Here is a 17,846-nt window from a genome sequence, read left to right as displayed (position 1 = left end):
TTCATCTAGTACTTCCCACCAGAACTTCCCACTCTCCTTCAGAGTACAGGTACTGTACTTCCCACCTCCAGAACTGTAACATCCTCACTCATCCTTCAGAGTACAGGTACCCTTCCCACCTCCAGAACGGTAACCACCTCACTCATCCTTCAGAGTACAGGTACTGTACTTCCCACCTCCAGAACTGTAACATCCTCACTCATCCTTCAGAGTACAGGTACTGTACTTCCCACCTCCAGAACTGTAACATCCTCACTCATCCTTCAGAGTACAGGTACTGTACTTCCCACCTCCAGAACAGTAACATCCTCACTCATCCTTCAGAGTACAGGTACTGTACTTCCCACCTCCAGAACTGTAACATCCTCACTCATCCTTCAGAGTACAGGTACTGTACTTCCCACCTCCAGAACAGTAACATCCTCCCTCATCCTTCAGAGTACAGGTACTGTACTTCCCACCTCCAGAACTGTAACATCCTCACTCATCCTTCAGAGTACAGGTACTGTACTTCCCACCTCCAGAACTGTAACATCCTCACTCATCCTTCAGAGTACAGGTACTGTACTTCCCACCTCCAGAACTGTAACATCCTCACTCATCCTTCAGAGTACAGGTACTGTACTTCCCACCTCCAGGACTCAAATCTAGTAACCAACTTCCCCTCTGCATACCTTGTTAAATGACCCCTTGCTCACACACTCCAAACCCACATACATATTTACCTCTGTTATCTTTACTGCTTGTTGGTGGTGTTGTGTTGGGTTTTATGCTGTTGCTCATGTCTGGTGCACAGCTGTTCTTTGCCTCTACAGGTGTGCACAGATCTTCAAACATTATACCGTCTCTATCTAGAAGAGCTTCGGCTTTAGTAAGGGATTTATCGACCTTTGTAAACAATTTATTTGTGGTAACAGAGAGGACTGTGTTGGTGGATATTACAGATTCCTGCGATGACATGTCAGTGGTCACTTCAGGAACCTTCAATTTTTCCTCACGCATTTGTTTAATTAGTAACATGTCAGCGTTGACATTGCGTATAACATCAGCTGTGCTGGACATCTCCTCATCATCAGAGGGGATGGAGAGAGTTGCCGGTGGAAGCTCGTCGTGGTCCGTTTGGTTGGAGTCCAAATCATCGATGACGTGGGAATTTTGGTTGACTTCTTTTTTATTTATACCTTCATCTGGGTGCCCAAAAAATTCCCAGACATTTTGGTCAAGCCTCTCCAGATCTCTCATCTCCTCAGAGTCGACAGGATACTCTTGCTCAATCTCAACTTTCATATTCCGTTTCTTCTGAACCGCAGAGGATTGGTTACTGCTGCCGCTGCTGGAAATGGATTTAGCTTTACGTTTTACTGGAGGAATGATCACTTCCAAATCACTGTCCTCACAGCTGGATCCTGAAGTTGATGGCCGACGAATTCTTTTGAACTTTCGTCTAGTCATATCGAATGAACTTCTCAGTGGACTATCATTATCCGTCTCTTCCAAATCTTTATCTTTCGCCGGACTACCTGCCATCATTTCGTTCCTCTGACCTTTGTTTGAACTTTTCACAGAGTCTGTGGGAAACAAAGATACAATTTTCTGACTCTCCTGGGGTAAACTGCTTTGTATTAAAGTCACTTCGTCCTTCTCATTGGGTGGTATCTTGCCATCTTTCATGACTTGGGACATGATATTTTCCAGCACTGGCTGCCCTGACTGTAAAGGTTTCCTTCGTGGTCTATTAATGGCCGGGTGTATTTTGCCATTCTTTTTTAAATTTTCCTTTTCAACATCCACCAACTCATTGCTAAGAATTGTTTTTGTTATTGCACATTTTTCTTTGTTTTTTTGGTTTCCCTGTAATCTCCTTTCGGTCTTTTCCGCTGGCTTCTCGTCTGCTTTTGCACTTCCGCTTGCGCAACAAGCACGCCTGGCTCGTGTCATCCTGCCATCAGCAACATCAGCCAGGAGACTTGCCGACTGTTGGCTGCTCTCTGTGTTCTGCGTCTGACATGCTGAAGAACTATTATTGCAAGTCATCAGTGCATAATTATCAATCAATATCTCTGATGACTGAGAGCATGATCCCAATGGTGCTAAATCAATACATAAATCCTCAACATGCTCGTCATGTGTTTTATTAGCAGACGTTTCCCGATTTGCATCTGTGTCTACATCACAGGCTGGCATTTCCTGCTGATCACCAGTATCTGGGGACTGCAGAGTTTTGACATGGGTATCAATTTTATCAGTAGGTAGCGGGATTGCTACATCCATTTCCTCAGTGGAGTAACTGCTGGGTACCACCTCATTCCCCTGGTTAGAGTGGACAGCTGTGGGTATCATGGGTAGCTGGTTAAAATCCCCCATTAATTTCACGTTGGAAAAGGAGTTTTCTGTCGTTTTCTCGGCCCTGGCTTCATGCTTATTTGACGACAGTTGATTATTAGATACATATTGGTCAAGTCCGTTTTTTTGAATGCTAAGTAAATCTTGAGTGCTAGGTTGTTCTCGATTGGTAGGTTCTAGAGTGCTAGGTTCTTCTCGATTGGTAGGTTCTAGAGTGCTAGGTTCTTCTTGATTGGTAGGTTCTTGAGTGCTAGGTTCTTCTCGATTGGTAGGTTCTAGAGTGCTAGGTTCTTCTTGATTGGTAGGTTCTTGAGTGCTATGTTCTTGATTGATAGGTCTATCTTCTTGATTGCTAGTTTGTTGTTCTTCATTGCTAGGCCCAACATCTTGCTTCTTAGGTTCAACTGGAGCAGCAATGTTACTGGTAGACAGCAAAGGTTCAGCAGATTCCAGAGGCATCTTGGCACCACAGGCTGCAGTTGTACAAGCCCTGCAGATATAAAAACCACAAGATTATAAATCTGACTTGTAATCATGATACAACATAGTATGCAGTAAATTTTTTTTAGTCATAACCTGGTTGATCAGCAAAGTAAAAAGTGAATTGTGGCTTCAACATACGTACAACACATGACTTAATCATCTGTGGTAGGCTCCTGAAGATAATAATCATGTACAGGTGCTCCTTGACTTACAATGGTTCAACTTTACGATGGTGCGGCAGCAATTACTTTGGAGGTGAAACTTAAGATAATTACCCAATATGAAGGTGACAAGTCACTAACTTGCAGTCATTTATTTACCTTTCAATACTGGTACTTAGTTACAGTAATTATTGGTTTATTTCTTTAGTCACAGTACAGCCTCTCCTCACTTAGCAACATACTCGTTTACTGACGACTTGGACTTACGATGGGCTCTCTGACCAGTATGAATACCCAAATAATGTATATTAGAGCTGATTTCCTATATTCTGTTTATTACAATGTACAGTACACTGCTGTATAAACATTTAAAAATATACCAGAAATGTTATAAATGGTGCAAATGTGATATTAAAACACTATCAAAGATGGTTGACACAAACCCACTACCATTATAGTGTGATCCTCACTTAGTGATGATTTTATTTACCGACGTTAAGTGAGGAGAGGATGCAGTCATTTCTGTACTCAGTTTTTTTAGAATATCATATTCATATTCGATTTACGATATTTTCAACTTACGATGGGTTCATAAGTCGAATCCATCAAAATGTAGCCCCCATCGTAAATAGAGGGGCGCCTGTATTTGCAATACAGGTCCATAACCCTTTATCCAAAATTCTGAAATTGGAAAAGTTCCGAAAACCAAAAGTTTTTGGTGGAGTGCAGAGCATCGGTCATCTCAGTGCTGGGTTACGCCACCACGTGACAGCGTTGAGAATCATTCTGAACTTCGAAAAATTCTAAAATTCTAAACAACACTGGCCCCAAGGGATTTGGATAAAGGGATGTGGACCTGTATACGTCGCCACCCATGTGTGATATTTATCAACCAAACGAATACAAGGGTGTATTTATTTGGCTCGGCTATATCAGGCAGAATAACAGCTCATAGTTCGTAAATTCATATGAATTTTACTTTTGAGAAGACAAGGAATACAGAACTTTAAATACAAAAGATATACATTGAAGAACAAGGTTTTATTTATTTTTTAACACAATGGTTGTCTCCCACTGAGGCACGGTGAACTGTAAAAGAAGAAATGCTTTCACCATCATTCATGCAATCACTGCCTTGTCAGAGGTGTTTTGACACTGTAGTTCAGATGACCCTTTGATGTGCAACATCCTCACACCCCTCTAGAGTGCAGGCACTGAGGTGGGAAGTACAGTGCCTGCACTCTGAAGGATGCATGGGGATGTTACAGTTGAGTGGGTCATTAAAACTGTCATGTCAGCATGCTTCTCACAAGACAGTGATTGAGTGAATGATGATGAAAGTGTCCTCCTTTTCAAGTCACTCTACCTAGGTGATAAACAGATGTAGAGTTTTATTAAATCCCAATAATACAGTGGACCCCCGGTTTACGATATTATTTCATTCCAGAAGTATGCTCAGGTGCCAGTACTGAATGAATTTGTTCCCATAAGGAATATTGTGAATTAGATTAGTCCATTTCAGACCCCCAAACATACACGTACAAACGCACCTACAAAAATACAATTACATAATTGGTCGCATTGGGAGGTGATCGTAAACAGGGGGGTCCACTGTATTTCGTCATGAAGTGTGTTTACAGCCAGCTTCGATTTTTAGAGTGAATAATGAATCCTGTGAAACAGCCGCACTACTCAAATCATACTATTTGAAATATTTACAATTTTTGCAAATGATCTGAAGAGTTTGGGGGGGAAACTAGCATTAATTAGTTTCACACTTAATCAAAATTCACACTATAGGAGGGCCCTGCTTACACAGCAGGTTAGGTTCCAGGTTACTGCTGTACAGGAGGGCTCTGCTTACACAGCAGGTTAGGTTCCAGGCTACTCCTATACAGGAGGGCTCTGCTTACACAGCAGGTTAGGTTCCAGGCTACTCCTATACAGGAGGGCCCTGCTTACACAGCAGGTTAGGTTCCAGGTTACTGCTGTACAGGAGGGCCCTGCTTACACAGCAGGTTAGGTTCCAGGTTACTGCTGTACAGGAGGGCCCTGCTTACACAGCAGGTTAGGTTCCAGGCTACTCCTATACAGGAGGGACCTGCTTACAAAGCAGGTTAGGTTTCAGGCCACTGCTGTACAGGAGAGCCCTGCTGATACAGTAGGTTAGGTTCTGGACTACTGCTGTACAGGAGGGCCCTGCTTACACAACAGGTTAGGTTTCAGGCTACTGCTGTACAGGAGGGCCCTGCTGATACAGTAGGTTAGGTTCTGGACTACTGCTGTACAGGAGGGCCCTGCTGATACAGTAGGTTAGGTTCTGGACTACTGCTGTACAGGAGGGCCCTGCTTATACAGCAGGTTAGGTTCTGGACTACTGCTGTACAGGAGGGCCCTACTGATACAGTAGGTTAGGTTCTGGACTACTGCTGTACAGGAGGGCCCTGCTGATACAGCAGGTTAGGTTCTGGACTACTGCTGTACAGGAGGGCCCTGCTTATACAGCAGGTTAGGTTCTGGACTACTACTGTACAGGAGGGCCCTGCTGATACAGCAGGTTAGGTTCTGGACTACTGCTGTACAGGAGGGCCCTGCTTACACAGCAGGTTAGGTTCTGGACTACTGCTGTACAGGAGGGCCCTGCTTACACAGCAGGTTAGGTTCCAGGCTACTGCTGTACAGGAGAGCCCTGCTTATACAGCAGGTTAAGGCTACTGCTGTACAGGAGGGCCCTGCTTACACAGCAGGTTAGGTTCCAGGCTACTGCTGTACAGGAGGGCCCTGCTTATACAGCAGGTTAAGGCTACTGCTGTAAAACAAAAATTGCTGTAAATTGAATCACAGCTTTTTCTCACTTTCAAACAGATATAAAAGCCTGATAACAAGTTTACACTATCATATATTAAGTGAGCAATTGAGCCAGGCCTAAAAACTGCATACACAGTACACACAATACTTACCTTAAAATATTTTTGTCTTTAGCTTATGAGTGGTAAATACAGTGGACCCCTGCTTTACGATCAGCTCCCAATGCGACCAATTATGTAAGTGTATTTATTATAGTGCGTTTGTGCGTGTATGTTTAGTGGTCTGAAATGGACTAATCTAATTCACAATATTCCTTATGGGAGCAAATTCGTTCAGTAATGGCACCTGAACATACTTCTGGAATGAAATAATATTGTAAGCCGGGGGTCCACTGTATATTTATTGTATCAAGTCTGAATAAATAAACAATGGCTAGAAATGAAAACTGATGTACAGTGGACCCTCGAATTTAGTCGTGCCTTTTCTGTATGCAAAACTATTTTTATCTATAAAATGTATGTTTTGTTAATATTTCCCATAGGAAATAATGTAAATCCAATTAAACCATTCCAGACACCCAAAAATATTAACAATACATTTTATAGATAATAAAAATAGTTATGCATACAGAAAAGGCACGACTAAATTTGAGGGTCAACTGATGTATTAGCAAAATGCTGTAAAGTGGGGCCCTCATGTATTCATCACCTTGTTGTATTTTCTCAATTACAGTGGACCCCCGCATAACGATTACCTCCGAATGCGACCAATTATGTAAGTGTATTTAAGTAAGTGCGTTTGTACGTGTATGTTTGGTGGTCTGAAATGGACTAATCTACTTCACAATATTTCTTATGGGAACAAATTCGGTCAGTACTGGCACCTGAACATACTTCTGGAGTGAAAAAATATCGTTAACCGGGGGTCCACTGTATTGCTAGGATTATGTCTTCTGAATCCACAGAACCGAAATAGAATAAATATGCGCTGATATACTCACGTATGTTGCTGTTGTGAGAGTAAAAACGACATATATTTCATGAGCACTTGATATACTTCACAAGGGACTGTGTGCAGACAAAAGTCACGTCCAACGCCCCCGGCCGATTCAACGGGATTGACACTGTCCACTACTGTTCTGCAACTGTTGAAGAGGAACATGCTCAAGAGGATGGTTCATGTGGTTAAGATTGATCAGGAATTGTGGAATGACACCATACTTCCTTCCCACACTGTAGTTTGTTCCACAACAACCTTCAGGAGGGAGGGAAGAAATGGGCGTGAGGAAGGGAATGGGAGAGGGACAGAATTAGAGAGAATGGGGGAAGGAGAGAATAAGAGAGAATGGGGGAAGGAGAGAATAAGAGAGAATGGGAGAAGGAGAGAATAAGAGAGAATGGGGGAAGGAAATGGTAGAGAGGGAGAGAAAAAGAGTGAATGAGATAAAAAATAGAAGAGAGGGAGAGTAGGGATGGGAGAGGGAGTCCTATTTCTGTCACCCATATCATGTGTCAGATACTGAATGATGGGTGAGAATACAGAAGCAAATGGGAGAATAGGGAGTGAATACAAGAGAGAATAAGAGAGTTAGACAATGACAAACAAAAGAGAAGAGAAAGAGCTCATTTAAAATTACACAGTCCACTCTATCATCAAAAAATAAAATTAGATCCAAAACATTACAGTCCAGGAGAGCACCTACAGCCACAACACAGGTATTAATGGGGAAAATAGGTTACCAGCCCCAAACACCTCAGTAACAAACAATATAAATACTTATTTATTATTTTTATTATCACACTGGCCGATTCCCACCAAGGCAGGGTGGCCCGAAAAAGAAAAACTTTCACCATCATTCACTCCATCACTGTCTTGCCAAAAGGGTGCTTTACACTACAGTTTTTAAACTGCAACATTAGCACCCCTCCTTCAGAGTGCAGGCACTGTACTTCCCATCTCCAGGATTCAAGTCCGGCCTGCCAGTTTCCCTGAACCCCTTCATAAATGTTACTTTGCTCACACTCCAACAGCACGTCAAGTATTAAAAACCATTCGTCTCCATTCACTCCTATCAAACACGCTCACGCACGCCTGCTGGAAGTCCAAGCCCCTCGCACACAAAACCTCCTTTACCCCGTCCCTCCAACCTTTCCTAGGCCGACCCCTACCCCGCCTTCCTTCCACTACAGACTGATACACTCTTGAAGTCATTCTGTTTCGCTCCATTCTCTCTACTTGTCCGAACCACCTCAACAACCCTTCCTCAGCCCTCTGGACAACAGTTTTGGTAATCCCGCACCTCCTCCTAACTTCCAAACTACGAATTCTCTGCATTATATTCACACCACACATTGCCCTCAGACATGACATCTCCACTGCCTCCAGCCTTCTCCTCGCTGCAACATTCATCACCCACGCTTCACACCCATATAAGAGGGTTGGTAAAACTATACTCTCATACATTCCCCTCTTTGCCTCCAAGGACAAAGTTCTTTGTCTCCACAGACTCCTAAGTGCACCACTCACCCTTTTCCCCTCATCAATTCTATGATTCACCTCATCTTTCATAGACCCATCCGCTGACACGTCCACTCCCAAATATCTGAATACGTTCACCTCCTCCATACTCTCTCCCTCCAATCTGATATCCAATCTTTCATCACCTAATATTTTTATCCTCATAACCTTACTCTTTCCTGTATTCACTTTTAATTTTCTTCTTTTGCACACCCTACCAAATTATAAATCGAAGCTTTAAGGTATATGTAATAACAGAACCCCTGTATCTGAGGGTCCAGTATCAGCGGTTTACCATGGCCCGAAAATAACAAAAATAACCATTAATTTTTCTCAATAATGGCCTTGAAGTGCAAAAAAGTTATGGTGGAAGTTGTTTACAGTCTAAAGAAGCCTTGAAGTGTTTCCCATCAGTGAAAAAGTTATAATTCTCCATTTATTGTGCATAATTTATCAATTAAACTTTATAATAAGCATGTACAGGACTTATAGATAGTAGTGAACTCTATAGAGTTCACTACTATCCACAGTTTCAGTATCCACAGCAGGTCCTTTATTATAATAACAAAAGGGCATGGATCCCTAGGGACATTTTCTGATTGGTTTCGCAAATATATAAATATTAGAAAACACAAAAATATCTGAAATCTGAAATACTTACAGCCTCAGGCATTTCAGATAAAGGATTCTCAACTGCATTAATATTATTATTGATAGTTATTATCATTATTACTATTATTATTATCATGTTTATTTAGAAGCAGTAAGGCCAGAAGTAATATACAGTAGCAAGGTGATAAGTGGCATTCAGACTAGATTTTAAGAGAGTACAGTAAACCTTCCATACAGCAGACTAACAGGGAGGACTGCAGGAGTGGACCATTAAACCAGATTATCTAAAAAAACAAAGTAGTAAAAACCACTGAATTACTCTACTGTACACCTAATACAGCAGTGTACACACAGTTTGCAGATAAACTGCAATAAACATTGAAAATCAAGGCAGTTAAACGTACAATTAAACCAGTCTATTATGTCTTGGAATCAAAAGCCTGTCACCAGTAGCAAGGCAGTCCCCATGAAAAGTCAAAATGCATAGAAAGATTTGAAAGTAGCTTGTTTTATCAACATAGAGAAAGATTTGAAAGCGGCTTAAGATTTGATAATAACTTGTCTACTCAACATACCTTTTAGAGCAGAGTGAACCCACTAGTTTAAATGGCACCAACTGTAAGTGGCGGTCTGTGCGAGACTGAGAGTTTGGAATCTTGGAAGACAATTTCTGTGAGATCGGAGACATCGCACTGGAAACATCCTTGATAGCTTCACGTCTGGATAAAAAAGGTGTGGATGATGCTTCTAGTACGGAACTGGGGCTTATGGTGTGATGGGGGACACATGGCTTGCTCACAACTGTTGAATTTGATGGTAAGAATGTTGTCTTGTCTTTGAGTTCCTCTGTAGCGTTACCTTGCAGTGCTAACATTTCCACATTATCTCCTGCAGGAACCATGTCAACTGCACACTCTTCAACATTTGCAACTTCATTAATCGGGTCATTGCTGTGCAAAACATGAAGGTCTTGTGTGGTAGCTTTCAAGGAAAATGTTCTCCTTCCTGGTTTTGGTATATTTGAAATTTTGCTTTTAATTTTGACAGGTTTTTGAGGAGTTTGATCCTTGTGTTCTACTGGAATAGATTTAGGGCTTCTCTTCCTACTCAATGTTGACAATGATCGAGACAAGGATTTCATGGAAGATTTTGAGGGAATGCTAACATCAGATTTGCCAGTGTCAAAGTCATCATCAATGCAAAATGTCTCTGTTTCTGCACATAATGGTAGTGAGGGTTTAGTGTGCTCTGACTGATTCTCTCTGCTGAGGTTAATATTTCTATTTAGCAGTAACTTCTGCTGTGCATCTGGCTTTTTACTGTCTTTATTATCTCCTCTGGATTTCTTACTGTCTTCATTCTGTTCTTTCTCATCTTCTTGTAACTGAGAGACTATCTCCTTCAACTTCTTGACTCGATCTCTCTTACTCTGAGATGACGACAGATGTTCAACATCGAAATCTTGAGTTTCTTCATCAATAGTCACATTAGTCTCTACTGAAGAAGCCAGGGTAGTGATGGAGTGTCTGCTGGTTCCTCCCTCAGTTCGTGAATCATTGATACTGCGTTGTTCACCTCCTGTTATGTTAAGACTCGCCTGCCGGACTTTCAGATCTCTGCGGGCACCTTCAACGTGCGACCATCCAGGCGACTTGGCATATTTCACATTAACCGAGACAGCAACGACTTTACTGGTGTCCATTAGCTTCGATTTAATTTCTGAAGCATATCTTACATTGCGGGAGGTTTTGCAAGCGTCGGCAATGGTGGTCTTCCCCGATGACCTAGTTGATGTTGATGGCACAGACTCCTCATAACTGGGAACTTCACTCGGTTTAGCAGAAGCATTAGCGTTAAACCGTACTTTTCTGTTTCTAGTGGGCGCTTTTGGGGGTGGCATCAATTTCTCACTTTTGGGCATCAAAGATGGAATAGTCTTGTTGAGATGAGTATTTTCATGAGTTTGAGCCATTAGAGAGAGATTTTGCCTCATTATTCTTTCTTTTTCCTGCTCTTTATTCTTCTTGTTCTTCTCTTCCTCTTCCACTGACAAGGTATTTAATTGGTAGTTGTCAATATCCTCAAACATAGAGCAAATCGCTTCCACTTCCTCTTTAGCTTTTTCAGCTTTGGATTTTGGATTCTTAATAGTGTTTAATTTACCGTTATTACTATTAAGACTATCATCACTCGAGATAGTCTGCTGTTTCTTTGTCTTTGGTTTCTTCTTTGCTCCTATCTCGTGTACACTCTCATCATTAGTTCTCTTTTTAACTACCTTTTTACCTTGGTCTTTGCTGCTAGTATTGGGTAAATCTTCACCACCTTGAGCAGGAGTTATGAAGATTAGGTTCTCATCTTTACCGTCATTGACTAAGCCGTCTCCTTTGGGTTGCGAAGCATGAATACCATCATCACACCGTTCAATGTCTTTTGCATCCGAAATGAGGACATCGAACTCATTCTTGGTGACAACAGGACAACTATCTGGTAAGTCGTAATGGCCATCATCATCGTCATGATTTTGTACGATGACCGATTCGATTTGCTTCGTGTGAGACAAAGCTATGCTAGTATCGAGTGGTTTTATAACACTGAGATCAACATTGTGGTTGTGTTTAGCACCTCTGGCAATGGGCGTGCTATGCTTCTGGGTAGTGGAATTAACACTCATATCAGAATTAACAATACTATCATCTATTTTGGCAAATCTTCCCTGCATGACCAGTATACCTCTGCCTCTACCCCCGGCCCCTCACTCGACCCCCGACTCACATTCACCTTCCCTCTAGCTCTTGTTCCAACCCCATGACCTGTTTTTACAGTCTTCCTATTTTCCGGTGTCTTCTGACTAGGAATAAATTTAAAAGGATCACTAGGAGTCCCAGTAATAAGATCATTGGGATTAAATATCTGAGTTTCTATATCAGCCTGAGAGTCCGGTGAATCACGTTCGAGATTTTCTGTATTGGTCTTAGATTTGAAGAACTTTTTCGAACCAGTGAGAGAGGATACTAAGCTATCTTCACTTTTTTTGTTGGATAATGTGGAAGAAGATTTATTTGAGCAAATTAATCTTTTAATACCTGTTTTAATACTGGAATTATTTGGCCCTGATGCCTGCTGAGAATTTTGATCACCGAGAGCAACACTTTTAGCCTGGTTAAAGACCCGAGAGGATTCAGAATCGGTGGTGGAAGTGGTATCGGTTGAATGTGAGGCTCCTATCTGGAAGCCGACTTCTCTGCTGTTGCAGAGCCATTTTGCAACCTTGTCCGCCGGTTTTTCCCTGCCCAGTTTTTCACTAAGATGATCAGTAGACTGCTCGTTGCTTTTAATAAGTTCCCCAGGGAGTAGCAACGCATCTTCCATCTGCTGACTCACAGATATAAGTTCATCTCCTTTTGTATCTTTCTTGCCATATGTGGTGACTGGTTTGCCATTGTCTTTAGTCAGTTTTCTTGACAGTGGAGCAGCATTTCCTCTTGCACCACTTGTAGGTTTAGCCTTGCCAGATAACAGCTGCCCATTGCCCGAGCTGCGAGTGCCCCTCCCACGAGTGAAAGAGGGTATCAAGCTCTTCCTTGCTTGGGGTTCCTGTTTGCTCGGAGATGAGTAAGAATGTTCTTCGGATATGACATCCACAGCGAGAGGTTTCTTGGGGTCGTTGATACCAGCCACAGACTCCTGTGTCTGGGGTTTGTCTGTGTGCACACTCACATCTGAAAATATTAAATAATCTAGTTAATTTAGTTAATATAATATCTCTATTATGCATCCTATACCTACCCTGTGAGTACAAAATAATTAACAGCTAAATTGAAATACTTTCCAAAATCCAAATACTCATCGAAATCCAGACCTAAAACTTTACAATAATGGAATATTATTTAAGGATTCAGGGAAACTGGTTAGCTGGACTTGAGTCCTGGAGGTGAGAAGTACAGTGCCTGCACTCTGAAGGAGGGGTGGAGATATGTTAGTTTTTGAACTGTAGTGTAGACATGCCTCTGGCAAGACAGTGATGGGGTGAGTAATGATGAAGGTGTTTCTTCTTTTTTGGGTCACCTTGCCTTGGTGGGAAATGGCCGATGTGTTAATAAAAAAACAAACCATTACCAAGGTTTATATCATAACTTACCTTGGTTACTGTTGGAGGTTAAGATTCTCTGCTTGGCTGATCGTGCTCTAGGCTTAGGTATATAGACTTCTGGGTTATAGTGATCTGTTATGCCTCTCTTGCGAGTGCCTCGTCTGGGCTCGTCATTCTCCTCGTTCTCTGAGTCATCCTCCTCGGCGCTGATCACCGGTCGAGGTCTTGGCCGGTACTTTGATGGGGTAACTGAAAGATACGCCACAATAAATGTTACATCAAATATCATGACAAATTTACATACAGGAGGTCCTCGACTTACAATGTTGGTTAAGTTCTGACGAACCCGTTGTAAGTTGCAAATAATGTAAGTCGAGAATGAATATATGATAAATAAGTAAATAACTACTATCACTGAATAAGTAAATAAACAAATAATTAGTGTAACGAAATACCGTTACTGAAAAATGAATAAACGAATTAAAGTTAAGGACTTCCCACCTTCATGTTGGGTAATTATCTTAAGTTTTATCTCCAAAGTAATTGTCGCCACACCATCGTAAAGTTGAAATACAGTGGACCCCCCGGTTAACGATATTTTTTCACTCCAGAAGTATGTTCAGGTGCCAGTACTGACCGAATTTGTTCCCATAAGGAATATTGTGAAGTAGATTAGTCCTTTCAGACCCCCAAACATACACGTACAAATGCACTTACATAAATACACTTACATAATTGGTCGCATTCGGAGGTAATCGTTATGCGGGGGTCCACTGTATTGACTTGTGTGCTGTGAGTTTAACCCGTAAACGGTCCCAGCAGATCTACGTTCACATGTGTAGAGCTACAAAAGTAGATCTAAGTTTTTTACACATTTTCAAATATAACAAAAAAAAAAAAGGTAGATCAAAGTTTTTTACACATTTTCAAATGTAGAAAAACAAAAAGAAGATCTACTTTTTTTACATACTTTCAAATGTTGAAAAAAAGTATATATACGTTTGGACCGTTTACGGGTTAACCCCTAAGCGACAATGAAAATAATGGTCACAATAAAGGCTTTTATTTGCAAAACATGTTTAACGTGTCTGCCATTATTATCAATACATGTAAGTACGTAAGCTTATTGAGGTACAGGTACACGTAAATACAGGAGGCCTGGTCATGGACCGGGCCGCGGGGGCGTTGATCCCCGGAATAACCTCCAGGTAACCAGGTAACCCCCGCATAGCGACTTTAATCTGTGCAAGAGGGCTCATTGTTATGCGAAATGATCGGTATGCGAATGAATTTTCCCCATAAGAAATCATGGAAATCAAATTAATCCGTGCAAGACGCCCAAAAGTATGAAAAAATTTTTTTTACCACATGAAATATACATTTTCCTACACACAAAGAGAAGGATACATGCACAATAGTAGAGTAGTACATGCACAATATATATTGTGCATGTACTACTCTACTAAATGAAGAATAAATGACACTTACCTTTATTGAAGATGCAGCAATGACTGATGAGACACTGTGTCCTGGGAGTGCCTTTTCCTCCTGAGTACTGTAGGTCCTGTTTGGTATTTTCTTCCAGAACAGGCCTTATCACACTGTGTATGCCACTACGATTCTTAAATCTCTCAAACCAACCTTTGCTGGCTTTAAATTCACCAATATGAGCACTAGTTGCAGGCCTTTTTCCCTGTTCACCTGGGTGTTAGTCGACTGGTGTGGGTTGCATCCTGGGAGACAAGATTAAGGACCCCAATGGAAATAAGTTAGACAGTCTTCGATGACACTGACTTTTTTGGGTTATCCTGGGTGGCAAATCCTCTGGGGTTAATTGTTTCTTGGTATTCTCAATAAGCCACACCAACAATAGTGCTACACCAGCAGCAGCAGCTGACAGTGCTACAGTAGCAGCAGCAGCTGACAGTGCTACAGCAGCAGCAGCAGCTGACAGTGCTACAGCAGCAGCAGACGATGCTACAGCAGCAGCAGACAGTACTACAGCAGCAGCTGACAGTGGTACAGCAGCAGCAGACGATGCTACAGCAGCAGCAGACGGTACTACAGCAGCAGCTGACGGTGGTACAGCAGCAGCAGCAGCTGACAGTGCAGCAGCAGCAGCAGCTGACAGTGCAACAGCAGCAGCAGCTGACGGTGGTACAGCAGCAGCAGCAGCAGCTGTACCACCAATAGTAGCGATGGTTGATTGGGGTTTATTATACAACCTGGCCAGCTCAGAGACACGCACTCCACTTTCATACTTATCAATGATCTTTTTTTTCATCTCTATAGTAATTCTCACCCTTATTGCTGTAGGGTTGGCACTAGAAGCTTTCTTGGGGCCCATGGTCACTTATTTTGCAGATAAAATCACCAAAAACACTGTAATAATACGAAATGTTCCGATTGTATGCTTGGATGTTACCGCGGAGGCTGGCTGGTAAACAATGGCACCGGCGGCACATGTGAGGCTGGCTAAGGGCGCACATTGGACGCGTCTCGGACGAAGAGCGGTGAGCGGGTTTTTGAGCGGTATGCGAGGCAAAATTTTTGCGATAAAAGCGAGCGGTATGCGGATTGAACGTTATGTGATGCGTACGGTATGCGGGGGTCCACTGTACAATTATCAAACATAGTAACATATACAAACATTCTCTCTCAGTCCATAGCCGGATTCTAACCCTCTGATGCCGAGTGTGCAGGTTCAATTCCTGCTGCAGACTGGGTGATAATGTTTGTAAATAATTTTGCCTCTTTGTAAATTAAGCAAAGGCATGTGTACTTATTATTATTATAATCAAAACCAAGTGTTAAACCCACCAGGGCTAAAGAGCGCTGAGAAACGTGTTAATTACCCCAAAAAAGTCAAAGTGACTTATTTCCATTATTTTTTCAGTCATGGTATTGTGTCTTTTGTTAATTAGAACTCATCTGCCATGAGTTTAAACCCCATCCATTCTAAATTTTGACCTCCCTTCAATATGTGTGGGTTTTTGGCAAATCATTGCAGCCAAAATCGAAGTCACCATCAAACTACCTTCAAAGCAGCAATCTTTCTTGATACTGTCGATGATCTTTCGCACGTGGACAACCAGTTTGGTTATTTTGTTGTTGTGGCCCAGAGATCGGCGGGTGATGTTGGCCATGCAGAGTGGACAGTGGGCCGTGTTGCGAGGGCCCTTCACCACTTGCTGAATACAATCACCACAGAACGAGTGACCACATTTGGTGGTTAGGGGATTATTGAGCAAATCCAGGCTGAAAACAGAGATTATATAAGTATGGGAATAGTAATTACAAATTATTCAACAATCCAGGCTGAAAACAGATTATATAAGGCTTGGTGTTATTCTTACAATAAGAGCCAAGTGCTAAACCCACATGGGTCATAAGTTTTGGTAAAATAACTGTCATAATAATTATATTATAGGCCTGGTCACAGACCGGGCCGCGGAGACGTTGACCCCCGAAACTCTCTCCAGGTAAACCTTGGCATCAAATACATCTCACTAGAAAAACAGTTGAAATGTGTCCAACTGATCTATAAGACACATTCCAACACATTAGATGTGTCTCAGTACAGAAATGTATCCACTTCAGCAGGGACCTGAAGAAATTTTAAAAACATTCATAAAAAATAATTTTCATTACTACTCTTCTTAATTCATACAAACACACAACAGGTATACTTCAGGTATACTCCAGGTGTATACTCACCATATATTGCACTGCAGAGTCTTCTGCATCGCCTGAAGCACTGCATTCATCTGGTTGAGACGGTCCTCCATGTTTACCCCATTACACTGCACCGCGGTGCAACCTTAAGGCAAACAAGGGAATATTTAAGCTGTGGCATGAACAGGATGGAGGTTCTGAGGTTCTTTCACATGAACAGGATGGAGGTTCTGAGGTTCTGTTACATGAACAGGATGGAGGTTCTGAGGTTCTGTTACATGAACAGGATGGAGGTTCTGAGGTTCTGTTACATGAACAGATGGAGGTTCTGAGGTTCTGTTACATGAACAGGATGGAGGTTCTGAGGTTCTTTCACATGAACAGGATGGTTCTGAGGTTCTTTCACATGAACAGGATGGAGGTTCAAAGGTTCTTTCACATGAACAGGATGGAGGTTCAAAGGTTCTTTCACATGAACAGGATGGAGGTTCTGAGGTTCTGTTACATGAACAGATGGAGGTTCTGAGGTTCTGTTACATGAACAGATGGAGGTTCTGAGGTTCTGTCACATGAACAGGATGGAGGTTCTGAGGTTCTTTCACATGAACAGGATGGAGGTTCTGAGGTTCTGTTACATGAACAGATGGAGGTTCTGAGGTTCTGTCACATGAACAGGATGGAGGTTCTGAGGTTCTGTCACATGAACAGGATGGAGGTTCTGAGGTTCTTTCACATGAACAGGATGGAGGTTCTGAGGTTCTGTTACATGAACAGATGGAGGTTCTGAGGTTCTGTCACATGAACAGGATGGAGGTTCTGAGGTTCTGTTACATGAACAGGATGGAGGTTCTGAGGTTCTGTTACATGAACAGGATGGAGGTTCTGAGGTTCTGTTACATGAACAGATGGAGGTTCTGAGGTTCTGTTACATGAACAGATGGAGGTTCTGAGGTTCTGTTACATGAACAGGATGGAGGTTCTGAGGTTCTGTTACATGAACAGATGGAGGTTCTGAGGTTCTGTTACATGAACAGATGGAGGTTCTGAGGTTCTGTTACATGAACAGGATGGAGGTTCTGAGGTTCTGTTACATGAACAGGATGGAGGTTCTGAGGTTCTTTCACATGAACAGGATGGAGGTTCTGAGGTTCTTT

General features: G+C 42.1%; 1 protein-coding gene across 1 annotated transcript in view; it reads right to left on the bottom strand.

Moving 5' to 3' along the window:
• LOC138851221 (uncharacterized) overlaps window positions 1–16,858 on the bottom strand; it is a 35,750-nt gene extending 18,892 nt beyond the window's left edge. The window contains 7 exon segments of the mRNA XM_070080083.1: window positions 726–2,833; window positions 6,796–6,939; window positions 9,500–11,673; window positions 11,676–12,646; window positions 13,066–13,266; window positions 16,055–16,275; window positions 16,735–16,858. Coding sequence (XP_069936184.1) covers window positions 726–2,833; window positions 6,796–6,939; window positions 9,500–11,673; window positions 11,676–12,646; window positions 13,066–13,266; window positions 16,055–16,275; window positions 16,735–16,805 — 5,890 coding nt within the window. The 5' untranslated portion in view covers window positions 16,806–16,858.
• Between the last annotated feature and the right edge of the window lie 988 nt (window positions 16,859–17,846).

Source organism: Cherax quadricarinatus, unplaced genomic scaffold (assembly GCF_038502225.1).
Source record: "Cherax quadricarinatus isolate ZL_2023a unplaced genomic scaffold, ASM3850222v1 Contig139, whole genome shotgun sequence".
NCBI classification, from domain to species: domain Eukaryota; kingdom Metazoa; phylum Arthropoda; class Malacostraca; order Decapoda; family Parastacidae; genus Cherax; species Cherax quadricarinatus.
This window is presented reverse-complemented; position numbering and strand designations above follow the sequence as displayed.